This window comes from Nomascus leucogenys, chromosome 8, assembly GCF_006542625.1.
Source record: "Nomascus leucogenys isolate Asia chromosome 8, Asia_NLE_v1, whole genome shotgun sequence".
Taxonomy (NCBI): Eukaryota; Metazoa; Chordata; class Mammalia; order Primates; family Hylobatidae; genus Nomascus; species Nomascus leucogenys.
Window position 1 is genome coordinate 96,491,185 of NC_044388.1, and position 27,444 is coordinate 96,518,628.

At 46.4% G+C, this 27,444-nt stretch overlaps 1 protein-coding gene across 4 annotated transcripts in view; it reads right to left on the reverse strand.

Moving 5' to 3' along the window:
- Positions 1-289: 289 nt before the first annotated feature.
- Positions 290-27,444, reverse strand: part of CDK5RAP2 (CDK5 regulatory subunit associated protein 2) — a 186,914-nt gene continuing 159,759 nt past the window's right edge. For 3 of the 4 annotated variants that reach the window (XM_030817710.1, XM_030817709.1, XM_030817711.1), the window contains 10 exons: positions 26,670-26,789; positions 22,982-23,098; positions 20,757-20,946; positions 19,939-20,060; positions 18,599-18,835; positions 14,484-14,749; positions 12,409-12,552; positions 5,893-6,019; positions 1,157-1,203; positions 290-706 (listed from right to left, as the gene is read on the reverse strand). In XM_030817710.1, the coding sequence (XP_030673570.1) occupies positions 650-706; positions 1,157-1,203; positions 5,893-6,019; positions 12,409-12,552; positions 14,484-14,749; positions 18,599-18,835; positions 19,939-20,060; positions 20,757-20,946; positions 22,982-23,098; positions 26,670-26,789 (1,427 nt within the window). In that variant the 3' untranslated portion in view covers positions 290-649. Of the gene's footprint in view, positions 707-1,156; positions 1,204-5,892; positions 6,020-12,408; positions 12,553-14,483; positions 14,750-15,706; positions 15,786-18,598; positions 18,836-19,938; positions 20,061-20,756; positions 20,947-22,981; positions 23,099-26,669; positions 26,790-27,444 lie in introns of all 4 variants that reach the window. The other variant, XM_030817712.1, reaches the window with a different exon arrangement.

A 27,444-nucleotide genomic window follows, 5' to 3' on the forward strand; every position in this document is an offset into this window, starting at 1 on the left:
ACACCCCTGTCATCACAGGAACAATGCAAATGCCACATCCCAGCTCTGGGCCTCACTTTACTCTTTGCTAAATCGGGAATGGCACCACTGCAAGGGCTGCTGCCCAGTGGACTGTGAGATGCGGAGCACACACCAGTGCCCATGGCCACGCTGCACGGAGGTGCTCTTCTCTGGACACCTGAACGAGCTCAGCAGTGAGCCATGTGACTCATGGAACCCTGGCCTGTCCCACTTGGGATTTTGGGACCTGGGCTTTGAGGCTCCACACAAAACAACACAATCGTCAAGGTGAAATGAAATGAATCATTTAATGAGAATCTTCAAACTGCGGCACTGGCTGAGTACTAAGCAAATCCAGGGGAAGACGTGAAGCCCACCAAGGCGCACAGCCTCAGCTCCGGTGCCTGCCCCGATCTGAAATGCAACATCCAAGAGCTCGAGGCCTTTTTACCACCCGTTTGTGGAGCACCTGCACCTTTCTGACAACAACTCTCAAGCCAACTTTCAGAGAGAAAACATGAAGGGAAAAAATAGATTTCCTTTGGCCAGACAGCTCTTTCTTCCTCAATAAATAGGAACCACACTTGGAACAAAGAGACGGCGTGAGCTCGGTGGGGGAAGCACAAGCTTTATTGGCTGAAAGTTCTTCTCAGGAGCCTGGTCTGCTGGGACTGCATGTTCCTGGATGGGCTCCCCCAGGCCTAAGCTAGGAAAAGGAAGAAAAAAAGGGGGAATTTTAGGTCCAAAGGAGGTTTCTGAAGTGAGACCCCTGACAGAGGTAAAAGCGAGACTGTTCTTCTCAAAGTGCTTTCAAAGACATAGTTTGGTCAGTAAATATTTACCTAACAAAATGACGATGAGATCACACTGTATTCATTCATTCAAGAAATATTCATCAAATGCCTACTATGTGCCAAGCATTGTTTGCTGTATTTCTTACTGGTAAAAATAGCACACAAATTTGAAACTTGGAACCCCCACTGGCGACAGGGCATGATAAAACACAACTTTTCATGCGCTGCTGGCAGAAACAACTCTCTGAGGAGGACACGTCCCCTGGTTCCACCTGCACCTTCATTTTTCAAGAGGTCCCTTCTGGCCCTGCACCCCTCCCGACCTTCCACTGGCCTGCAGTGAAAAGACTCAAAGGGCATACCTCCAGGTTTCCTCTGGCCTTCCGAAGGATTTTGTGGGTTACGACCACTGAGGAGAGAGCAAAGAATGCAATGATTAGGGGCATGGATATCCAGGAGAGCCGTGTGAAAGCCAAGTGCAGGGAGGATAAGCCCCACCCCAAAGGGCTCAGACATGTAGACAACATGAGGTCTGAAGCATCCAGACCAGAGGGAGGTACGAAGGGCCCACGTGACCCATCACACACCCCAGGGCCAAATAACGCATCAACATCACCTCTTTGAGGCCCCGCTAAGCCACCACCTGACAGCGATGCAGAGGCTACAGCACGCTATGCCGGTTCACAGAAGACACTACAGCTCTGCACGGCCACCTGGCGGTCCAGGTATCCCTCAGGCTCACTTCTGTGGGCCACGGAGGGCAATGGTGCTGGGACGGTAGAGGCCTGGGCCTGCCCAGCACTCTTTAGTTTCCTAGGCCCTCTGGGAAGCAGCTGTGGGAAGGGACTGTGCCCCGATCAGGCAGATCCACATATGAGGGTCCAAGTTCTACAAAGCCAGGTTTTTACCCAGCAGCTCTTACAGCCAGCTCCAAATGGCCTAGAAAAAAAACCGTGGGCATGCTGCTTCTCCTTTGCCTGCCCTTTAGCTGGTGGAATAGCCCAGCCTGATTCCCCTGGGCAAGTCACATTCTGCCTGGACAGGAGCTGGTTGGGTGGGATGGTTTCAGAGGTCCCTGCTGACACTGACGCCCAGAGCACTGTACTAGACAGATCCCCCGTGTATCAGAATTCCCAGGAGGGGCAGGCGAGCCCTGGCTTTCAGAATCAACTGTAAAGGTGGGCTTTTTCTTATCCAACACAAACTCCAGCAGTGGCAAGAATGCCCCTCTTGATCAGAGTTCTGAGCCTGACAGGGAATCTGTTCTCAACAGGGCTTGGTGAGGGTAAGATCAGCTTACTCCCCATGCTGGAAACACCAAAGGCTTCTGGAGCCACGCCTTTAGCCAACAGTGCCAGAGGCTGTAACAGACTCAACGCCCAACACACACAGCCTGACTCCCCAGTGGCTTCTTCAGAATAGGTGTTATGTGGTGGCCTTGAGAAAATATTGATTTCTTGCCTCACGAAAATTTCCATCTGGAGGTAATGGAGTTTATTTGCAATCTGTGACGCTGGGGACGGGACAGACGGTGTGGACTTTGTTTTTAGCGAAACAAAATGACTTTCAGAGGTGGCCACTGCTCCTCTACCCCCAGTCTGACCTCCTGCTGCAGGGTGAAGTTCCTGACATGGGGCCCTGGATATGTTTGGGGGGTCAGTCCTAAATCCTCCGACACTGTGTGCAAATGGGGCTATGTATCTGGAAGTCTGCATTTTTCCACAGAGAGACCACAGCTTTCTCCATTTTCACCAAGGGGCCTGAGACCCAGAAAAGATTAAGTATCACAGCTGTGGAGACTAAAGATGATTGTGAAAGAAGACTCCATGTCCCTAGAGAACAAAGCTCATGGCAGAAGAACTAAGGATCACCTGGCTCAAGCTTTAAGGGGACCCCTACTGCCACGTTCCAAAGCACAGAAATCCCCACTGCAAGGAGCAGACCGAGGAACACAGTGACAAAGGACTCGTCCCAAATCTAGACTGGCTCCAGCACAGAGATGGGACTCACACGCGGGCCTGCCCAACTCAGTCCACGGTTCTCAGCAGAGTGCTAGGAAGAAGGTACCGACCTGAGCTGAGCAGTGTTGACCTGGTGACAGGTGGTTTCCAACTGTGGCCTCACTGAATATTCCCCCACCCTATGGGGCAGAACTACTGTCCTTGCTTTGCAAATGAGGACCTGAGGCTTGGAACTGAGGCAGCTGGTTCCAGGTCACATGGCCAGTGAGTGGCCCCAGGGCATCAGGACTCTTAGGGTCCCACTGGGATGCCCTTTCCTTACTTTCCCCTGTAGACTCTGAGAAGGTATGGTGTCAGTTTGACCAGGTAGCAATCAGCCCTGGCCTTTGCTCTTCCCCATCACCATGAGGGGACAGAGGAAGAGGAGGTGCTATGCCAACTTTCACCTCGTCCCTTTAGACCCAGAGCAGGTCGGTGAAGTCCGCAGGGCTTGGAGAATTTCCGAGGACCTGACTCCTTGGGATGAGCTGCAGAGCCTGGCAAACGAGGAGTTGCAGGCCCGGGTCAGCCACCAGCTATGCTGCCTGGAGCAAGCCCCTCACCCTGCTCTGGCGGAGCCTGCTCTGTGCCAGGCCTAGGAGATATGGAGATGGACAACACCAGCTCAGGAGGGGAAGTGCTATGAGACATCTGCGGCTCTTCTTACTATGAATGATTTGCCACCTCCATGCACAGGATTTGGTCTGGCCTAAGGGAAAGAAAGAGGAGGGACTGGTTGAGCATCTCCTCTGCCCCCGAGACTGTGCTGAGTACAATACAGTTTAGGTAGTGTTATCATCCTTATTTTACAGATGAGAAAACTGGGGTGCTTTTTATAAGGTTGCTATTGAACCCAGGCCCAATTAGTTAGTCTGAGTCCTTTGGAACTCATGTCTCCAGTTAGAGATGAGGAATCGAAAGCTTAGGGTTTTAGTCTAATGCAGGTCACACAGGAGAGTGGAGATCTGAACTGTGCTCAATCAATAATTCCATGCTCTCTGACCTAGGACACAGGGGATCTGGGTTCTAGTTCTGTCCTTTTGACCGACCACAGTACTCAACCCATCCAAACCTACTTCTGCAATTTCCTCACCTGTCAATAGGGTTAGCTACCTGCCCTGTGACTGTTCAGGGCCAAAGGCTGCTAAGGAGGAGAGATACCCATGCAGCAAGTTCTGCCTTTCTCTAGACCTGTGCAGAGCATCGCTTCCCATCCCACTGCTGTTCCAAGAGTCTAACCCAAATATTCCACAGCTGCCTTAACAGGACCACAGCTGGCACTGTCTCTCTCCAGGTTCCCCTCGGTGCTCTTTTTCTCTACGAGTGACACGAAACCCTCAACCAGAACCCCACAGACATCCACCACTCTGCCAGGTTGACCTCCTTACAATCTTTCAAAACCATCCCCTCTCCCCCACAGTCCTGACCCACTGCCCACCTGGGGGACTGCTGCAGCCCCCAAAGAGGTCTTCCCGGCCCCTGGCCCCTCCAAGTTCAGCCATGGGATCTTGTAATACACGCATGGACCCCGCCAGTCCCTGCTGCTCATCCTGGAGTCCTGTCCACAAGGCTCCTTGAAAACTGGTTCCTGCTTCTCCCTCTCACTCATCTCTCAGAGGAAAACCCTTTGCACGTCCTAAGCATGTCCCTGAGCACTCAGTTCTCTCCACCCCTGGGAGCACACCAGCAAGTCCACAGGGCCATCTGCCAGAATCCTATTCCTGCCCCTTGGCTGACAAACTCCTAGTCATTCTTCAAGACCTAGTCAGTCTTGAACCACCTCTCAGGCCTCCTAGGATGCACTCAGCACATCGTCCTGCAGCTAAGCTCTGTGTCTCCCCCATTAAGCCCACGACCCTCACTGGCAAAGACTGTCTCGTTCATCTCTGTCCCCAGGACCTGGCGTAAGGGGCAAAGAACAGGAACTCAGTGCCTGCTCAGTGGCTGAGCTCCTCTCTTTTGCAGTCCAAACACTGCCAGTCTCACAGAGTCTATTTTCAAAAGGTTCCCAGGGGTGGCTAAGGAGAACTCCTACTTGGCAATAATCCCTGTTCTGTGCTTCTCAGAAATGTTGGACTTTCACAGGAGAGCCACACAACACAGGCTGGCACCTCCAGAGAAAAAGTGCTGCAGTCAGCAGTTCTCCTAAGACAGGGAAATTGACACACACACAGCACAGGCTTGGCCAGGGCCATGTTGCCAACAGGCACTAATGGAAACTCAGCTACCGCCTGCTCCTCTAAATGCAGCGGGAGGGAGTGCTGAGGGTTTAAACGGGGAAACGGGGCTGCTCCCAAACGATCTCCAAAGTGGCTAGATCAGAACCGGGACTGACCTTACAAAAGTTACTTAACTTCACCAACCCTGAGTCTCGGCATCTGCCTTGAGGAGTATTTCTCAAATCCATGCCCTCCTCTGGATCCCCAGCATCCTAGCCACCTTTCCTGTCTGACTAGTGAGTCAGCCTCCCCCTCACTGGTGGAGCAGCCACCAGCGAGCCATTCTTGCACACAGATGTGACAGGCCAATCCTCTGCCCTGAGCCTGCCACCTACAGTCTTTCATGAAGTACTCCCTGACCCCCAATACCTCCCACCTTAATTCACTGTTTGCAGCCTCTACCCCACAGGGACTGGTTTTGGTTTCTCACATACAAAACCTTATTTCCTGCCTTTGTGCCTCTGTCCATGCTCTTCCCTGAGGGACTGCCACACTCCCCGCTCCATGGGACAACGTCTGCTTTCATTTCACACTCAGCGAGGTGGTCACTTTGTCTAAGACGCCCACCTCGCCGGGACAGAGTGAGGGCCACCCAACTCCCACCCCAGTGCTCTGCATGTTCCCATCACTGCACATGCCACATGACTGTCTCCCAGTGAGACGACAGTCCCTGACACCAAGGGGCCGCTCTACAAAGGTGTGTTAAGTGAATACATTTGTCTATGTGAGTCAGAAAGGATGGAGTATGAAAAGAAGCCCACGGATAGGAGCCATGATTACAAACCATCTGGCCTCCAAAGTGGGTAATCCAGGGCAAAACTGGGAGCCCTCGGAGGCAGGAAGGGGTCAGGCATAGCGGCCACCCCCACACTCACTCACATTGATCAAAGATGATTTTTTCCTGGCACTTGCTCAGCTGCAAAAGCTTCATGGTGTTTTGCAACTTCTTTTCTTGTTCAAACAATTTTTTATGTAGTTTGGTGACCTCTGCCTTCATTTCTCCCATCTAAAGAGAAGAGAAATTAGAAAAATGAACAAAGAACATAAAACATCATGTTACATAGGAAGAATTACAAAGCCATATAAAAAGATGATGCTCAACCTCACTAGCAAAAATATTTGAATGGAAACTAGAAGCCTTTTCCTGACAACCAGGAAAAGGCAAAATTGGACAAAACTCATTGAGGTTAAGGGGAAAGCACCTCGTGACCTCTGGTGGAAGTGCAAGATGGCATGGGCCAGCGAGAACGCCCTGGCAAGATCTACCAAACTGAGATGCGCTTAACTCTTTGCCCCAGCAATTCTACACGTTGGCATTTCCCCCAAGGAATAATAACATAAGCACAAGAAGATGCCTATGTACAAGGATGTTCGTCTCAGCATTGTTCATGGTAGGAAAAAATAACCTGATTTCAGTATAGATCTGGATAAATTATGGTACTTACATATAATACAATAATTTTGCAACTATTAAAAATGATGTTGTAGAGCTGTATGTATTGATATCAAAAAATGATCACAGTTAGTGACAAAAGAGCCCAGAACAACACGCCCTGTATACAAGGCATTCCTGTTCCACAGAACTGAATATAAACGCCTACATCCATGGATGTGTATATTGAGATGTCATCAAAATGTTAACGGCAATTCTCTCCACGAGATATGATTTCAAATTGAGTGTTTTTTTCTTTTACAAAAACTATCATGCTGATTTTAAAAACTTTTCAATGTTTAAATCTTCAAAAGATCATATAAAAGTATTATTAGGAAAATATGCTCCATTAGAATAAACTCTTCTGGTTTTTCAGAGTAAACTCTGGATGGGTGGCAAAACCAGAGTCCCCAGTGCTCCAAGGTGAAATACACACACGGCGGAGCCCTCTGGGCCAGTCTCCACCAAACCAGCTCCCAGGGGGAAGGACACTCCCTTTCTGTCAGAAAAGCACCATGGCACAGGCTGCTCTCTGCTGCGCCAAAACACTTCTGCTTCCAACAGGAGAGCTGGTGAGTTGTCAGCTCACGACGAGTTACTTTAGTTTGTTCCCAAACTTGTTTATGGTAGCTGTACTTGTAATCAAATTGCATAATTTAATTAAATATTAAGTAAGCCCATGAAATATGTGTATTAAAAGAGAGAACTGGTTGTATGAAAACTAACATATGCTTCAGGAAAGACTTGATAAAAGCAAGTCACTAAAAAACACATTTCTGGCAAATTAGGTGTGGGTGAGACAACTATAAAAGATGTGGGAGGAACACAGTCTAGAAGAATTCTATATTCAAATTGCTTTGCAAGTGTCTAAGTTTTCATCTTAAAGAAACAGAAATTGGAAGTGACAGACATACATTATGGATGCAGTTTATGAAAGAAAGAAGATGTGAAACTCCAATCAGCAGACCCATATTCAAAAGAAAAGGCCCTGGCCCTACATCAAAAGAATGGCAAATGAATGTACATTTATCTGTTTTAAGTTAAACTAAAATGTTTAAGGTACGTATCATTTTTGATTCCCTGACTTAACCTACTTTTAAGATTAACCAGTCATGTCAGGTACAAGGACTTTGACAGTTCTTCCCAAACAGATCCTAATTTTAAACATTAGGTTTGCTTTGATTCTTTTCCTTGGGGCTAAGAGCCCACAAAGGCTTCGGTTCTGGTCATGGCTCCAGAGGCCACACATTCCAGGACAAAGTCTCTCTACAGTCAACGCCTTAGTCCCACATCTGTAAAATCAGAATAATCATCCCTGACCCAGCTATCACATTGCAGTAGAGTGAGACTCAAATGAGATAATGGAAGACAGAGGGAATGATCATTTCCAACTCGGCCTGGCTGACCCATTCCTTGTTCTAAAGTCAGCTCAGGTTTTGCCTCTTCCAGGAAGTTGACCTGGCACTTCTTTTAGGCTGGCTACTGCTCCTCTGGGTGCCCCAGGGCTCAGTGTCTCCCCATCACCGCCCATGGCACACTGGAGTGACTGGTCCTTTACTTGTTTGCTTCCTGTACTGACCACATGCTCATTTCCTCCCTCTAACCACCACTGTCTGGCGCAGAGTAGGTGCTGTGACACCATTTACCCACTCATGGTGGATTAATTTTCACTGGTGCTCTCCTAACACCCTGTATATATTCTACCCAGTACTTACAACAGGGAATTTTAATTGTTTACGTATCTGTTGTTCCCCTGCATTCAAATCTTCATTTTTATAGGATGAATATTCCATGGTAGCAACAGCAGGGGCTCAAAGTACAGCTCCACCACTCCCCAGCTATATGACGCTGAAGCAAGTCACTTAACCTCTTGGAGTTTCCGTTCCCACCTCTGGAAAAAGGGAAGAATCACAGCTAACTCCCTCAAGATTTCTGCAAGGGATCAAATGAGACGCTGGGTGTAAGCAGCATGCCCAGTGTCCGCAGGAGGTCACCAGAACAACCCTTCCTGAGGGCCACAGAGCTGCAGCGCTGAAGCCACTCCCTCCCAGGAGGCCACAGGCTTCCTCATCAGTGTTCTGCCTGACTTTGGGGACAGGAATTTTTGCTTGTTTTCTTTTTATGGTGAAAAAAATCTCAAACATTTACAAAAGCAGAAAGAAGTGGATAATGAACGCCCAAGTGCCCATGCAGCTTCAGCAATGATCAATTCATGGCCATACTTATCTCTACCACATTCCTGCCCATCCTCTCCCCAAGATGATTCTGAAACCAACCCTAGAACCCAATCGTATCATCTATAAAATATTTTACTAGATCTCTCTAGAAGATTTTTTTTTTTTTTTTTTAAATAGAGACAGCGGCCGGGCGCGGTGGCTCACGCTTGTAATCCCAGCACTTTGGGAGGCTGAGGCGGGCGGATCACGAGGTCAGGAGATCGAGACCACGGTGAAACCCCGCCTCTACTAAAAATACAAAAAATTAGCCGGGCGTGGTGGCGAGCGCCTGTAGTCCCAGCTACTCGGAGAGGCTGAGGCAGGAGAATGGCGTGAACCCGGGAGGCGGAGCTTGCAGTGAGCCGAGATGGCGCCACTGCACTCCAGCCTGGGCAACAGAGCGAGACTCCGTCTCAAAAAAAAAAAAATAGAGACAGCATCCTACTATGTTGCTCAGGCTGCTCTCGAACTTCTGGCCTTAGGTGATCCCCCCACCTTGGCCTCTGAAAGTGCTGAGATTACAGGCATGAGCCACCATCCTGGCCATAAAAAGATTCTTAAAAAAAAAAAAAAAAAAGAAAAAAAAAAAAAAAAAAAAAGTCCAACACAGTGTCATTATGACACCTTAAAAAAAAGGCAGTAATTCCTTAGTATCACCACATCCAGTCAGTGAACACATTTCCCTGATTACTTCATAATTTTCTTTTCTAAACAAAAGGTTCAGTTCAGGATGCAAATAAGATCCATGTTTTGCATTTGATTATCTCTTGAGTTTCTTTAAATACAGTAGTTCTCAAACCTACCTAGATGGCTGTAAAAACAGACTACTGGGGCGCACTCTCAGAGTTCCTGATTCAGTAGGTTTGGTGTGAGGCCTGAGAAGGTGAATTTTTGATAAGTTTCCAGGTGATGCAGATGCTGCAGGTCCAGGGCCCACACTTATGGGAACTACTGTAAATCCATGGGGTTCTCTCCCTCTTTCCCCACGCTGGATCCTTTCTTACTAGGATGAAATATGTTCTAGGCTCATACTATACATCTCCTGCCCCAGACCTAGCAGCAAGTCATTTCTCCAAGGAACCCTAGATCCCTTTAGCAGGCAAAGGTATCTAGAAACCATAATTTGGGCATCAATGGCACTCACTGTTGCTAGAACAGACATTGTTTCTAAAGCCTTGTATGTTGAGAAGTTCATAAAATTATTTTAATGGATGATAATACATCACAAGTTCATACTGATATGTGCTATTCAAATTTAGGATTACAGGGTTCTCTGATTTCATATCTCTTTTTCCTTACAGTAAAAAATCAGTTCCCAATAAAATTAACAGTTATTTGTTTTATCTTATAATAGGAATATAATAATTCAGAATATGAACATCAATATTATTACTAACAATATAACCATTAACAAGAGTTTAAATTTTTTTCTTGCCCTTAGAATATTTCTACTAGAAATGTGTGGTCAAATTATTGTGCTTTAGTCATTGAAATGCTTCCTTTTTGTGTTGTTATACCTACATTGCCATATACAGTAAGGTTTGTTTCATCTTGCCAAGAATTTTTAGAAACTGTTTTCTCATTTTGATTTTTTTATAATTATGTAATGCATTTATATACTTGCTAAGTCAAATCTACAAAACAAGGTCTATTCAGAGAAATCTACCTTCTATCTGTTACTCCAATCTCTCCCCTCCCATTACTATATGGAGCCTGGTTTGTTATTGTTTATCCTCCATTTAAAAAAATTATTATAAACAAGTATGTGTGTACATTTTTATCCCTCCACACAACTGGTGCACATGATACACACTTTCCAGAGCAGTCCAGACTACATGGGATGGTATACTAAATGTAAAAGGCAATTAATAACACTCAAGAGAAAACCAGGTAGTTCAAAACCCCTGGGTTGCTGGGTGAAAACTTGGAAATGGAAATCAGCATTACACACATTTCACACCAAGCAAAGGCGCTGTATGAAACACAGCAGTGACAGAAAAGTGGCTAGAGGCAATTTAACACTACACAGGGGGTATGTACCCCAGCAAACACATCGGATCATCTCAAAGGTCCTTTTTCTGGCGCCACAATTCCATGACATCAAAGTGAGCATAATCAATTACTCAAGAAACCTTTGCAAGGAAAGGGGTACTCAGGAGCACCAACCACTCCTGGAATGATTTGCAAGTAGGGAAGAATCAATGTGGCTATAATTTTTTTTGTGTATATATATTTTATATATATGTGTATGAGCTGTATTTCTGTCTAACAGTTACTACGATGTGCTAAGGATAAAAACATTGCATTAAGGGTCAATTGTTCAGTTCAGACATGTTTATGTTAAAATCGTATGAGGCAGGTACTACTTTGGGTGTATAGAAAAAAAATCACTGGTTCATTCAAAAAATATAAATAAAACAGACACTGTCCTCTGAAGGAAAATAGAGGAAGACAGACATTAAACAAATACACAATTATAACTTGTTGAAAGGCTATGATGAAACAGAAGAGGATGCTATGGTGGAGGAATCAGGGAGCCCTCTCTGACTCTGGGGTAATATTTAAGCTAAGACTTGAAAGGTGAGAAGGAGCCAGCCAGAAGCAGGACATGGGACACTCCAGGCAGTCAGGCCATCTGTGTCACCTAAGCCTAAGATGGAACAGGACTTGGTGGATTAGAAGAAGGGAAAGAGCAATGTGGGGCTGGACCCCAGTGAGTCTCAGCCTTCCTCCCTGATACTCCGTCTCCCACCTGATACTGCCACCAGCTAAACGTGGGCCAAAAAAAGATTTTTCTATGGAATGAATAGTTATCAATTTCCCCGAGCTTAGTGTATCCAAACTTTGTCCCCAGGATCCCAAAAGTGAAATCTTAGGACAGGCTCATTAGAACCTTCAGGTAGAGAGAGCTGCCCCACCAGCTACTTCATGGTCATGTTTGAGAGACCTGAGAGCTGTCAAAAGGGGTTTAACTAAATGAGATGACAAAAAATGTAAATTTCCCTTCTGCCTTCCTGCTGGCCTTTGGCAAGAACAGATAGGTTAGATAAACAAAGGGGGAAATATCTATCACGCCACCAAGCAGAGAGTTCTAACTCTTCCTTAACCTGCATGTCCCTTCTTCCAGGGAGGTTTCTCTGATTAGCCAGAGTGGGTGTTCACCTTGTCATGACACCACATGTATCCCACACACAGAAATCAGAGGACAGCTTCTATTCTGCCTGACTCCTGGTTTGGAGCCTGTCATTCCTAAGTAGTTAAAACAGATTTTGAACAAGGTCCACTCTAATATGATGATGAAAGCTGTCGATAGGAATCAGAAGGTCCAGAAAAAGGCACCTAAAATAAAACAGATGATGAGTAGAAAAGAATGAGCTAGTCCATGAAGACAAACTGGGACTTAAAGCCTATAAAATAAAAAAATAAACATTAGGTTCCAATATTTATGCTTTCAAACGAGCTCTAACCTTGACTAAGTGCCTCAGCTCCCTGAGTCCTGGTTTCCTCATGTGTAGAATGCGGACAGGATTCTACTCAACAAAGACATGCTCAGACGGGTCATGGCTACAGGAGTTTGGGATGGATCAAGTAAGAACACGGTGAAGCCATGGCAAATGGTGCCATCCCCTCCCTGATACATACCCCAAATGGTGGGCACATCTGCTGTGGGCCCCTGCTTGGCTGAGGAAACTGAGACACAGGCCTCAGTGGCATCCTTGACCCTCTGAATCACGTGTCACCACCTACCTGTTCACAGTGAAGGGGGCACTGGCCATCCTCGGGGAGTGAGGCTCTCCAGAGAAGCTTCAGCCGCCTGTAGGCCTCTTCCAGGGTCAGCTTGGCTGTGCTCACACGGCTCACAAACTTGCTCAGTGGTGCTGGGTGTGGACCCTACACAGGGGGGATATGAAGGCTGTTACGTGCAGTCTTGAAAAAGATTTTAGACAAGCAAGCCTTAACGTGCAGCATAAATCTCCAGACTGTAGGGCTTCTGTTTCACACGCTGAGCGAAAGCCTGGTACTACATAACACCAATTTATTGTTCTTAAAGACTGGTGAATTGTAGATCATGAGAGAATTTCAGTGGTGATTTTAGCCCAATCAATAACCATGATTAATAACCACCATGGTTAATAACCACCAGCATTAACTATAGTTACTACTCCAAGTAAAGGGCCTGTGGGAGGGCCATTCTTACTGTTTGGCGGCTCACAGAGACCCACCCAGAGAAAATGACACCAACAGCAAGCAATAAATGGTTTGCCTTTACTGGTCCCTGTTAAATGGCCCTGCTGTAGTGAATATGATATCAGGGCCTTGTACTGCTGGCAGAGCAAACTCAAATTGGGAGGTATCAAGGGCACAAGAAAATTATGTATGTGACTCAGAAAAGGGGAAATACAAGCCCAGAAATTCGAGACCACCCTAGGCAACATAGTGAGACCTCCATCTCTACAAAAAATAAAAAATTAGCAAGGTGTGGCAGTGCACACCTGTAGTCCTGGCTACTCAGGAAGCTGGGATGGGAGGATTGCTGAAGTCCAGGAGGTCAAGGCTGCAGTGTGCCATAATCATGCCACATACCCCAGCCTGGACAACATGGCCAGACCCCGTCTGAAAAAAAAAAAAAAAAAGAGAGAGAAAAAAGACACACCCTTTTTAGATATCAAAGTAACAAAAAAAAATCATTATAAATGAAAATATCTGGTCTGGGCACAGTGGCTCACGCCTTTATCCCAGCACTTTGGGAGGCCGAGGCAGTTGGATCACCTGAAGTCAGGAGTTCAAGACCAGCCTGGCCAACACGGTGAAACCCCGTCTCTACTAAAAATACAAAAATTAGCCGGGCATGGTGGCAGGTGCCTGTAATCCCAGCTACTAAAGAGGCTGAGGGAGGAGAATCACTTGAACCCAAGAGGAAGAGGCTGCAGTGAGCCAAGATCGCACCACTGAACTCCAGCCTGAGCGACAGAATGAGACTCCATCTCAAAAAAAAAAATTTTATATATATACTGCCAGGCATGATAGCTGATGCCTGTAATCTCAACACTTTAGGAGGCCAAGGTGGGAGGATCATTTGAGCCCAGGAGTTCGAGGCCAGCCTGGGCAACAGAGTGAGACCCTGTCTCTAAAAAAAAAATAAAAAAAATAGCCAGGTGTGATGGCACACGCCTGTGGTCACAGCTACTTGGCAGGCTGAGGCAGGAGGACTGCTTGAGCCTAGGAGGTGGGGTCGAGGCTACAGTGAGCCATGATCACGCCACTGCACTCCAGCCTGGGTGACAGAGCTAGATCCTGTCTCAAAATAAAAAAAACACAACAACAACAACAACAACAACAAAACCTCAACAAAGACAAAAATGTAGTGAGACAAACGTTCATGAACAGAGATAGAATTGTTTCGGAAAGTAATGGAGCAACAGTTATCATCAAAAGCCCTAAAAAGTTCACAACCTTTGAACTAGTAATTCCACTTCATAATGGGTGACAGCCAGGTGGATGGGCAGATGAATGGACAGACACACCAGGGTGCAGATGGAGAGAAGAATGAATGAGAGACCAGATGTACAGAGGCCCTCATGGGAGCAAGACGGCAGAGCCCATGAAGCAGTTGCAGGAATACAAGGCAGGAACCCCACCAAACACAGCCACCACCAATAGTCCCCAACACTGGACCTGACCTCTGAGCTCTCTGGGGCCACACTTCCTGGTCCCTCTTCTCAGGGTCCTAATGAGGACAACTGCGCCAGTTGACTCCCCTACCCCTTCCACCGACACTCCCAGGGAGCAACTTGTGCCCCCCAGCTCTGTGGTCAGGTTACCTTTGTTCCCAGCTCTTCACTTGTGGAGCTGGGAGCCTCTTGGGTTTGAATGTCCATTTCAGCAAGGAGCCTCTGTCCCTGGCCGATCTGTTTGAGCAGGGCCTCATAGTCCTCAATCAGGCCCAGGACGTGGCGGCCATTCTTGCTGGCCCACAGGTGGTGGCCAGCGACCAGGCGGGACACACACGGAGTGCTAGTTGCCGAGCTGCCACTGTCGCAGGAGAGGGAGTCCGTGTCATTCCCAGAGAGTGGAGGAGTCTCTGAAACTGTAAAATGAGAGGTAGGATGTAAAATCTGTTTCAGGTAACACTCTGCGTTCAAGACACTTACGATGTTGAAGCTAGCTAGGAGGGCTAGGAGAGGCCCTCGCACCCAAATGCCACCCAACACAAGCCCAGAGCGGAAAAGAGGCATGGCTCCTGGACCTCTGTATATTACCCCACACTGGGCTTACGAGTCATCTTTTAGGAGAGGCTCAAGTCAACTCAACCAACACTTATCAACCACCCACTCGGCAGAAGACCCCAGATTCACAAGGATGACTCAAGCTGGTGCCTGCATTCCAGTAGCCCACAGTCTGATCAGAACACAGACACTGCAGAAGGTGCAACAGCAGAGTGATGAAGGGCCAGAACCAGGAAAAACAATTATCTGTGCAGGGAGGGAGAGAACAGGGAAGGCTTCTGAGAAGGAGCAGCATTTGAGCTGGAATGAGCAAGTAGCAAGAATTACACGAATGATGAGTCATGCTGACCAAGGACAGCAGCAAAGGCATGTCACAGAGAAATGTGCATTCATGACGAGTCCTGAGGAAATGGGACTTTTACTGGCAAAGAGTGGGACAAAGGGGGTCTAAAAGTCACAGTGAGAGGAAACTGTGGGCCTGTCTGCAGGATGGTGGCCCCTGTGTGGCTACACCAGGGTAAGGGATAAGGCTGGATAGGCCCACTGGAGCTGGAGGGCCTTGAAAGCCTCACAAAGGTGGTCACAATTTTAATCTAAGGCAACAGGGACCCAAGGATGTTCTAAGCTTGGTAACACCTAGGAGTGCCTTAACTGGCTTGAAGGAGGAGATCACCAGCTGGGGATGCTGAGAACTTAAAATCCCAAATCCTTGCCAAATACCCTTCTGAGTTGGGACCAGGGACCCCCTTTTCTGCAAGTTAAAAAGTCTTACTGTCACATCCAATTCTGCCACAGTTACCAAGACTTCAGCTTTGTACCTGATTTTGGTGTCACTGCCTGGGAGGAATCAAACAGATCAAATGAATTATCACTTTCCATGGGATATTTGTCACCATCCACAAAATGCAAAATACCAGAACTGTTAGTTTCACTGTTGTCAGCATTCAAGAGAGAACTGAATGAGAATACAGTCAAGCCCCTCACATTCACTTATCCATATACACACAGCATTCCTTCAAATCTTCATTGGGCCTCTGTCCTGCCAGGCCCACCTCTGTGGGACACCAGGGAGACAGAGTGACCAGACCCAGTCCATTCCCTAGAAAAACTCTCAGCAGAAAAGTAAATAAGCAATTTTATTTTAGTGTGATCAAGGACAAGGGAGGGAAACACAGGCTGTTGGGGCTCAGGTGAGGGGCACTACCCCCAACTTGGCTTCCCAAAGGCTAATACCCGTTTTAAAACCTTATGTTTTAAGACTGATTGTGACTGAGCTATGGTAAGAAGGAGGGAAAGAAATGCCAGGCAGCACAATGGGCAGGTGAGAGGCAGACAGTGGGACAAGGAGTGGAATCATCGCTCAGGGAGAAATAAGCAGTTCATAGACCCAAGACCCAGGGTGCAGGGAAGGACAAAGTAGAAGGCAAGGCCAGAACCAAGAGGACTGAGGGGCCCACTCAAGGGCTTTGGGCAAGGCAATGTCAAGCTGAGGTCTGTATTTTGTACTGGAAGAGTAACTCTAGAGGCTGCCACACTAACCTAAGCTAGAGATGAGGGTAACCCACAATAGGACCTGGGGGGTGATGTATTTGTAACACCGTAAGGAGGCAAAACCAATAGATGCTGTACAGATGACCTGTGCAACACGTTATAATTTGGAAAGCACTTTCACATATGAAAAGCTATTGGACTCAGTAGCTCAGTGGGCAAAACACACTGTAATTCAGATTTCATGGAAGGGGAGACCAAGGGGCAGAGATAGGGCGGTGGGCTGACTGCACTCCAGCATTTCCCAGGGGTGTGCTACAGTTCCTAAGGCGAAGGAGCCAGGAGGTCAGCTCCATAGAGCTGGCCCCGAGAGGAATCACTCTCAGCGAAAGACATCAGGCTTTAGAACAGAATTTTTAAAACAGATGCACTTAAATACAGATCTGAGAAGTCTTTTGCAAAGGAAGAAATGCTGCTGCCTATAATTCTGATCTTGACTCAAGGAAATTAGAAAACTTTTCTGCTGAGGCAGCACTGTGAATTCTGAATGCTCTCCTGGATGCCTCTTGCCAGGCATGATGAGGGCTGCTTTCGGCAAATTTCAAAAGCAGGTAAAGGCTGTTTGATGGCCTCCTCACTTCAGCTACCCAACTCTCCTTCCTGGGTACCCCAAGCACAGAATTGTTCTCCCTGCTTCAATCTCCCCTAGCCTGCCCCACAAGTTCCTGAATCCCATCTCCTCAAAGCCTTAAAAAGGGCCAGGTGCAGACCCATGTTGAAAATAGTAATGCCCAATGCTGAGGTCACACAAAACCACTACCTTTGTACACTGCTGATGTACAGACTATTTAGAAGGTGGCAATATGGCACCTTTCCAAACTTATGAGGTTCCCCTCGTAGGGTTTTCTCCTAAGAATATTATTTAACAGCAAAAAGCATATTAACATTGATATCTATTATGGCTCCAAATCAGAGACCACTTTAATAAATCAACAGGGTCATGGATTGGTGACTGAGAATAGCCTGCAAACAATCATTAGGAAGCCCATGTGAAAGCAGAGGGAACATGTATGATGTAATATTGGGCAAAAACAAAGAAAGGACACAGAATGACACAAAATCCAATTTGAAAAATACAAATTCATGCTCATATTTAATAAATGAAAAGAACTATGCAAATTTTAAAAAAATGATCAATATGTAGAATCATGAACTTCTTTGTTCATTTTTTTCATATTATTACATCATCTTTTTGATTAAATTTTAAGATCCTTGTCAATGAGAAATCAATGAACTAATCACTACGAGTTCTAAGGCAGACTGACCAGGTGCTCCTTAAGAGATTTATTTTTATTTTTTTTAACTTGAGGTATCCAAGTAAAAGTCAGTCCAAACTTTAGTACAATACTTGCTTTTAAAGCAGGCTGGCATTCCTCATCCCACTGGATACACACATTTACCCTACGGGTGTCAGGATGATAATCCCAGGATACCCAAGGCTCCAGAGAGTCCAGTGGGGTTTAGGTACAGCCCTGGACTCGAAGCTGGAAATGGTTTCTAGCTCCAGCTCTGCTGCCTACTTGCTGTGCCACTTTGGACAAGCCCCATCCACTCTCTGGGCCTTTGTTTTTCATCTCTTAGAGCAAAGAGGACAGGCTGCCTGACTGCTTGGAGTCTAACCATTTACTGGTTTGCTCCACGCCCTGTGGTGGGCGGGTGATAGAGGTGTCTGGTCCTCTTTCTGGTACCCCCCACAGCCTCTCCAGGGCTAGGCAATTAACCTGCAAGCAAATGCAAAACAGATCCACTTTTTAAACCTATCAGGATGATTTTCAGATCCTGAAAGACACTGAAAGCCAGATTAAGATGTTTAGGTTCCCTTCTAAAGGCAGTAAGAGAAACTAAAAGAAATTTCAGCATCAAAGTGATGCAGGCAGCACTAAATGGATAGGAGGGAGCAAGGCCAGAGGCACTGAGGGTGTCTGGAAGTCCAAATTCCACTTCCCTGAGAATCAAGATGCCTCAGATGGAGATTACGCCAATTTGCCCAAGGTGACGGCTAATTAATTAGCAGTCAGGTCCCCTGGCTCCTAGGGTACAGCGTGTCAGCTATCAATGGAAAGGCACCTCTGTGGGGCAAAGGCGTCATTCAGAAGTTTACATGTCACACACAGATGCTCAGAGCTGCATTCTCAGCAAGTGGGGAGAGACAGCGGCAGTACCGTGTTTGTCAGGCTGAAGCGGCACCTCAGGGATGGACACGGCTTGGACAGCCAGAGTGAGGGCTCCTTCCTGTGCCTTCTCTGCCCCCCTTGCCAGCTGTTCCTCGAGCCTGCTCTGCAGAGTGCTGCTGGTTTCGATGCTCCTTTCTAGTTGCAACCGCAGAGCCTGGATCTCCATCAGGAGGCTGTGCAGGTCCCTGAAAGGATCCTGCCCCTTCCGGCCTTCTCCTGACGCCTCTGCGGACATGTGCAAAGAGAAGCCCTGACATCTTCCACAACCAAAGGGTCAGCCATCGAAGGAACTCAATCGCATTTTACACCCGCCACCACCATCGCCCTCCCCCTTCCTAAGAACTAGGTACAGTTTAAAATAACAACTTGACTTTAGAAACAAAAATATTGGCAGACTTAATTGCTGCTATTCCACAGGCTAAATAAGAGCTGGAAATTAATTTTCGCTTCTGGCCATAAAGGCCTAGCAAATTGCACACCAAACCCCGAAATTATGTCTAGTAGTAATAAAATCTATTTGGGCTAGAATTATAGAATGAAAGGGGATGATTTTAAGAGCCACACTATATTAAAAAGACACAACAGCAAGAATAAGAAAAGCAAGTTGAGGAGAAAATAAAAGCTGTGAGATGACCGCTTTCCAGATAAACTTTCAACAGAGAGAAACCATCTGGAAAATTAGTAAAATAAATAAATAAATTAAAAAAAACAACACCTCACCACACCTCAAAATTGATTCTGAAACATTAGCCCTTATAGTTGAAGCACTCTGAGCTGGTATCTCTCCCGGGATACAGAGAGCAGAGGCCAACAATCATCCCCAGAGCAATGCCCAGCACATGAGAGGTGTCCATAAATGTTTGCTGAATGAATGGGCAAAAAGTAACATACACTAGCAGGACGATTATAATAAAAGTCATTTCCTGGGTGCCTACTATGTGTCAGGTATCATGCTAGGATGCTTTTAATAAATGGTCTCATTCAATTTTCAACACAATTCTCCACACAACAGGTGCTGAGAGACATGTTTTACAGAGGTAGGTATGGGCTCAAAGGGTGAAGTGGCCTACTGAGGGTCACACAGCCAGGAACAAGGGAGTGGGAACCCGGACCTCGGCTGGCCTGGGTGCTGAGCGTCAGTCCTTCTATGTTTCCTGCTGTTCCTTCAGAAGAAGAATGGGTCAAAGTGCTGGCTTCAACACCCATCCACTCTACCCACGAGGCCAGAGTGGAGAGGGCTGAGCTCTGCCCTCCTGTGCCCACAGCCAGCTGTCAGTGGGCTTACAGCCCAAAGCACAGTAGCCTCAAGGTGAGAAGGGCTTCAGTACCTCTCAGTCTCCTGTGTTCTTCATCCAGCTTCTCATACGCCTTCAGCTCCACTCGGAGGGACTGCAATAGCTTATCATTCTGTGACAGCAGCTGCTGCCTCAACTTCACCTCCTCCTGCACCCTGAGAAGGCCCCACAGGCATGAGAAGGACAGGTTAATTCTACCTTAGGGTAACTTATTCAAACCCCACAGAGCAGGCCTGTGGGGCATTCACGTGTGCCAACAGGAACAACTGAAACGTGGAACCAGACAGGCTCAAAGAGGGAAACAGCAAAAGGACAATTGGTGTGATCCTTTTAAAACCGACGGCAGATCCATGCCATTCCTCTGCTCAGAATCTCCCAGTGGCTTCCCATGCCACTCAGAGGAAAACCCAAAGTCCTCACACTGACTCTGCAGCCCGATGTGATTTGGCATCCTGCCAGCCCCCTCTCCGGACGCACTGCCCTGCTCTGTGCAGCACAGGCCTAAACCACTTTGCCTCAGGGCCTGTGCCCGTTCTGCCTGAAATGATCTTTCCCAGGTAGCTGCAGCACTCACCTCCTCACTGCATTCAGCTCTCTGAGCAAATGGCATCTTTTCACAAAGGCCTTCCCTGACTCACCATCGACAAAAATCAGCAACCCACTGCCAAGCCCTCTCCTCCTTACAGGATCTTTCTCCATATGTTGCAGGCCCACCAGACGTACGATGTGTTTGTGTCTACTGCCTGCCACTGTGCACTAAGGCAGAGGCCTGCATGCTGATTCCACAACTGCAGCCCAGTGCCTGGATGCGTGGTACGGCCAGCAGGCCACCAGGGAAGCACAGCCACTACCTGCTCAGCTCCTGGACGCTGCGGTGGACCTCCTGGATCAGCTGCTGGTTGTGTCTCTCCTTCTCGCTGCCTTCCTTCTGCAGCCTTTCATTTTCTTCCTTCACGCTGGCATACTCCCGCTGAAGGTGCTCCAGGCTCGCGCTCTTCCTGGAGAGGGACTCTCGTAATTTGTCATTCTCCTTCTGTTTATCTGCAAACACAAAAAGGTACGGCTGAGAAGGGCCACCATTTGTTTTTTCCAACCTTATTATATAAATACAGCACTTCAAGAATACAAAAAAGAATGAGATTCGATCTGGCATTTATGATTTTGGCATTCCAATTATCTTACACACTTTGGGCAGATAAATTTGTCAACATCAAGGCTGCAGATTAAACGTCACTGGGATAAAATGGGCCTGTTTAATTTTCTATTAAAGAACAGACCATGCAAACCTAGTTACTTTGCCTTCACAGAGCAAACAGTGGGTAGGAAGTACAAAGGAAAACACAGGGCCCAGAACTCTGGGAACGGGTGCTGGCCTGGCCGCAGGCCTTCTACCAGCCCAGCACCAGGAGGCCGGCAGGGCTGTGCAGATGGCAACTTGAGGCCCATTCACTCCTCAGGCTGAGGACAGCACCTCTCCTGAGGAATAAAATACACCTAGAGGCACAAGAAACACCGTGGTCAAAAGCAGGGGGCTGGGGGCAGAGAGGCCACATTCAAGAGCAGCTTCTCCATTTACTGACTTCACAACCTTGAGTGAGGCTCTTCACTTCTCCACGCCTGTTTCCTTACATGTGTTATTGTGTGGATTCACTGAGCTGCCATCTATAAAGCGTTTATCACAGGGAGTCAGGAGCACTCTGGGGGCTGGAAGCTCCATAAGGACGAGTTGCCAGCAGTGCTGGTGGTGGTAACAGCTGACCTGCACCAGCACTACCTGTGCAGGTGTGACATTAGGGCCTTCTCATGCATCGCCTATTTCATCTCCAGGGCCGACTTCCAAGGCAGGCACTATTATTCTCCATTTCCCAGATAAGAAACTTCCCTACGGTCACACGGCCAGTAGGTGGCAGAACCAGAATTCGGACTCAGTCTGATTCCATTCTTAACCACGACAAGATAATTTCTAAGCAAGAATTCACCTCCTCCCTCAAGCGCCAGACACATCATGCTGCCTACCCTTCCTGAACGGCCTAGACTCTCCTCATCGCTAACCCCTAGGATGCTGTCTGCTCTCTTCCTTCTATTTAAAAGGCCCTGGCTCCTCTCAATCTTCAGCACCTTCACTAAGCCCTCCTCATCCTCCGTTCTTGAAGGCAAGCTTTTCCTGAGTCAGGATGCCTTCTCCAGGGTCCTGCAGTTCCCAGAGCCTAACTTTATCATGGCTGAGGTTCACACTGGCCTGCCAAGATTGTTTGGCTGTCTCTCTCATCAGACTATGAGCTCCCCGAGGGAAGGGATGAAATCTCATCCATTTCTGTATCACAGTCTACACGGCCCTGAAGTAACACAGGAGACAGGAAATGTTTGCTGAGTGAATGAATGACAGAGGCCCCAATTTCATCTCTTAAGCCAAAAGGAGCATCAGTATCCTTTTAGGAAAAGTGGGATAAGCTGGCCCAAGTTCTAGCTCTACCACCTTCTAGCTCTGTGACCACAGACCGGGCAATTCCCTAGGCCTCAGTTTCTCACCTGTCAAATAGGGCTAATGATACCTCATCCCAGCATTGTTTTCAGTAGTGAAAGATAATGTAAGTGAAAGCTCTTTGGGAGCCAAGCTCCAAATAGAAGGAATTAAGACAAGGGATCTTTATAAGAAGTACAGGATAAACTTTGCTGATAGTAGGAAGTCACTAATTGAGATTTGGCAGTATTATATTTCCAGCCCTTCTTTCTTCCACTGTGAACTAGGATGAGAGACACGTGGCTATAGGGGAGATGAGTGACAAGCAAATAAAGTAACATTTACTGAGTCCCTATTAGAGACACTGTGCTGAGAGCTTTACACCATTCAATTGTCACAACAGCCTATGAGGTATTCCTGAACCTCTCTGATTCCAGTATTCTCAGCTATAAAATAGAAACACCTCACAGGGCTGCTGTGACAATTAAATGGTGTAAAGCCATCACAGAGCCACAGGATTCATACTTAGGTTGGTCAGACTCCAATGCCTGCATTCTTTCCATGACACAGAAGGCTTTGGCGTTCCAGACTTCCAGTGACTCCTTTAATTCTTACCTCTGGATCCTTTAATGAGCATTGCATTGAGGGCCTGGTTCTGCTTCCTCAAGAAATGAATTTCTGATGTTAGAGAACTATGAAGCTCTGAACCAGAAGCAAAAATGTTTGTAGAACCTATAAAAATACACATAAAGACTGATTTATAAACAGTCTCCAGATCAGAATAGGTGGAACTTTCTAGAAAACAGTTTTAAACAAAGAGTTAACAGAACATACAATGAAAATCCCTCCTATTAACTATGTTTGGAATTACCAGAGGCCAAAGAAAAATGAGAGTAAGCTTGAAAGAGGGGGCAGGAAGGGCTCCCCCACATCTTACCTAAGGGAGAACAAAGCAGAAGACGTGGGCCAGGAGTGGGGTGAGTGAGTGAGAGTCTTCACCTTCACAGATGTCTTTCCCAAGGTCAAAATTCATATCCAGCTGCCTGCCGGGCCTCACCACTGAGGCAGCTCTGTCACTCAGTCCACAGAACCAAAGCTGAACTCTTTATCCTTCCAAACCTGCTCTCTCTCACCCGTTTCCTGCCTCAGGAGATGGTATCACTACAATCCCTAACCTAAGCTAGAAAGGTGGGAGCCATCCTAAACCCCTTTCTCTTCCACTGCCCAATCAAGCAATCACGACTGCTGCTGCTTCCTCCAAAATGCTTCCGACACTGGCCTCCTCTTTTCTGTCCTAAAGTTCAGGCCTTATCACTTTGCTCTCTAACCTTGCCTCCCTGCTATTCTGCCAATGGGGTTATTATCCTAAACAAAGTCCATTTAAGTTACTCTCTACTCAAAAACACCTGATGGCCCACCATGGCAAAAGACAATCACAAAACAAAACACAAGGGCCAACTTCTCAGTCTGGATACCTCTGTTTCATAGATAACATTCACATTCACGGCCACCCTCAGGAAAGCGCCTACTGTGTGCAAGGTGCCTTCTCTATGCGGCAGGCAGATGCTTCCCTCCCTGTCCTCCACACTCATGGAGTCCACTTACTACACCACAGAGCCAAAATGCCAGATTCCCGCTTTCCTAGCCACCCTGCAGTGAGGACATGGTCACGTGCCACCTCTGGCCAATTGGGCCTGACAGGAAGTCTGCTGGGGGCTTCTGGGAAAGATTTTCCACCAGGGTGAAAAGAGGACAGGAAAAAGCCCCACCTTCTTCTTTCCCATGCTCTGGACACTGTCTGTGGAATGGTTGTAACTACTGGACACTGTCTGTGGAATGCTTGTAACTACTGCAATCATCACAGATACTAACCCAAACTCTGCTGTCACTGAGCTATAAACTTGCCTTGGAACTCCCTGCCTCTGGGTTTCTTGTTACGTGAGAAAACACAAATCCCTGTTGTTACCATCAGTTGCTACTCCCATTCTGTTGTCTGCAGCTGAAAGCATCCTGGCATACAACTGAATACCTATCCTATTCAAACTCCTTGTAGGGAAGGTACGGCATCAGTTCTCCAAGGAGCTGACAGTCCTTCCACTCTACAGCACTATCTTTTTCTCATGTTAATGATTCACTTACTGCAATGTTATCTAATTGTTTTACTCACTATGTCTCTCCCCACCATCTTCCTCCACTCTCCCCTGCGAACTCTGGTATCTTTTCAGAGACACCTGGGTTTGAATCATGGCTCTGGCTTCTTAATAGCTGCATGACCTCAGGCAAATCGCATCACTTCCCTAAGTCTCCATTAACTCAATAAAAATGATTGATGTTATTGTTACTGCTATTACCATTTGTATTACTAAAAGAATTAATGATAGACTGGAGCCAAAACAGCACCGAAAAGTAATGTGAACAAGCAGGAAAAAATCTACAGAAGTCTACCACGACCAAAGCTAAGGTGGTAGCTTTGGAGGCAGTATTTCTTGGCAAAGAAATAGGCCAAAGAACAGTTCCTGACCGGCCTAAACCTGAGCTAGCGAGGTCCACTTCCGATGCTAGGAGGCCAGTCTTTCCTCTGAGGGTCATTACTATCAGCCTGTACAACTGGTGATAAGCTGGAAGCTCTAACACAGGAGAGGTCGGTTTTTAACAGTATTCCACCTCGATATAGTAAGAAGCCATACCTTTCTCAGGCCTGCTCCCCAAGGTAAACATTTCACAGCAGGGGGAGGCGGAGCCACTTTTATTCCTTTGTCTTTTCAGACATTGTGACAACATGGTGAGAACAGCATGTCTTTCCACCAGTGTAAATACTTTATGAATGCTTTTGTAAACCTTCCCGTCAGAGTGAATTACTCTCCAGAGCAATTGTCTGCTCCATTGTAGCTGGTGGCCATTTAAGCCCCCAAATAATTCTATAATTGGATTTGCCAGGGAAAATGTAAAACAGAATGAATCTAATTCAGGCATTACCAAGAGTGAATGTGAAGGGCCCAGGCGTGTATTTCTTTCCTGTGTTTGATACAACTAATAACTCAGATCAATCAATTTCCCTGAGGGTGAGGGGGGTAGATGCAGGAAATGGGCGCAGTGAGCCAGAGGAGGGAGGGAGGAGGGAGGGAGAGGGCGAGATGGAGCCATTCGGTTTCCCTTGCAAGCTGCGGCATGCACAGTACTTGGGAAAGATGTCCCTCCCGGCTGGTAGCTATGATGGCTAGAGAAAAATGAGACCTGGACAAGGGTCCAAGGACTCGGGTGCTGCTGCCATGGAGCACTATCGTTCCAGAACTCAATTCTACCATCTCTAAAAATGGGAATGACATTAGAGTCCCTGCCCATTGCAGAGCTTTGCAATGTTATACAGAATAAAATAGTAAAATAAAATTGATAATGATGATAAAGGCAACCATTTACTGAGTGAGGCACTGAGCAAGGCCCTACTCATAACATTGCCTCATTTAATCTCGCAATGACCCTGTTCTATGAAACAATTAAGACTGGGAGAGATGAGCATATTGCTCAAAGTCACAAAGCTAATAAATGGGACAGCAGGGTCCACACTCCGGCCAGTTCAACCAGACAAACTCGGGCTTTTCTGAGTGTGCCAAGCGGCTTTCAAGATACATGCTTTACGGAATGAGGAACTCTCTCTAGAGCAATAAGGAAAGATGTCCAAGATTTACTGCTCCATGACAAATGGATAGAATCATGGATATAGAGCATGTTACCTTTGGGATGAAGAGAAGAGTAAGAATATATGCTGGTATTTGCATTTTAAAAAACACTGTTAAGGATACAGAAGAAAAACAAGAAAAAAGTGGAGAAGAAGGAAAGGAAAACAGGGTTAATGGGTAAAGAATGGAGGTTTTTAATTTTTGAAGCATGTAAATGTCTTACCTATGCCGTGTGCGGGGGTGGGGGAGAATATTTTTAAGTTCTTCGTGGACGATCACTCTATTCGGAGCTAACTGTGTTTATGCAGCAATACGTGTGATCTTTAGACTGGCATGTGAAATTTACCAGATTGCTAAAATGCTGATATTTTTATAATCCGTTATAGATGAAAAGACAATATATTGCTTTGTTTTATCTTAAAATTCCTATCTATTTCTCTCCAGCTTCCAAAGTTAAATGAGATGCCAGTCACAATTCAGGATGCCAGAGGCTGGCAGACTTCTCCGAGATGGAGAAATGAACATTTATCAAGCACCTGCTTTGTACACAGATGCTTACTCAGGCAAATGTGTCACAGTGAAGCACTCACAGACATGTACAGTCCTCTAGGAAGGTCTTTCCTTACCTTGATCAAATTCAGATCCTTGCCGTTCCAACTGTTTCCGTAGCTTCTCATTTGTTTTAATAGATTCTTCTAAACGCTTTCTCAAAGTTCGAATTTCCTGTATGTGTTCCATTAATAAGTCTACAGGAAGGAAGCAATTTTTAATTTAAAGTCTGAGCCCCCAACAAATTGAATAATTTATGGATTATGCAGGGATCCTGAAATTCCAAACAGTATTGGATGTATTAAGATGGTTAGCAACTGGCAATTCTTTCCTAGGCATGGGGAGGGTGAGCTATTTCCCACAGCCCACAGACACACTTCTATAATGATTCTCTGCAGCCCTCCATGAGGAAGATATTTTACACCACACAGAAAAAATTATATTCCATACAATTTTAATGCTAACTCTAATGTAGCCTTTTATTCTTCTAAATATCAAATATTAATTTAAAATCTTCCTTATGGTGAAACTAACAGATCGCTTTCAAGTCTGCTTGAATTGCCTGAGAGTTGATTAAACTACCTTCATAATGAATCCAGATATTTTTGACACTAATTTTTTGAAAGGAATATGTTATCCATTTATCATTACTAATTTAAGACTTAAATAAAGCAAAACAATGCTAGTGAGAATGGTAATAAGAAAAGTGATCTCAAGAGAACATCTGATTAGCATGAGTATAAATGTGTATGACCTTTTGGGGCTACTTCTATAATTAGCCTTAGAAAAGTTATTTTTCAATGTCTTTTACCAAATAATTCAACTCTTAGGACTCTATTTAAAGAGACCACC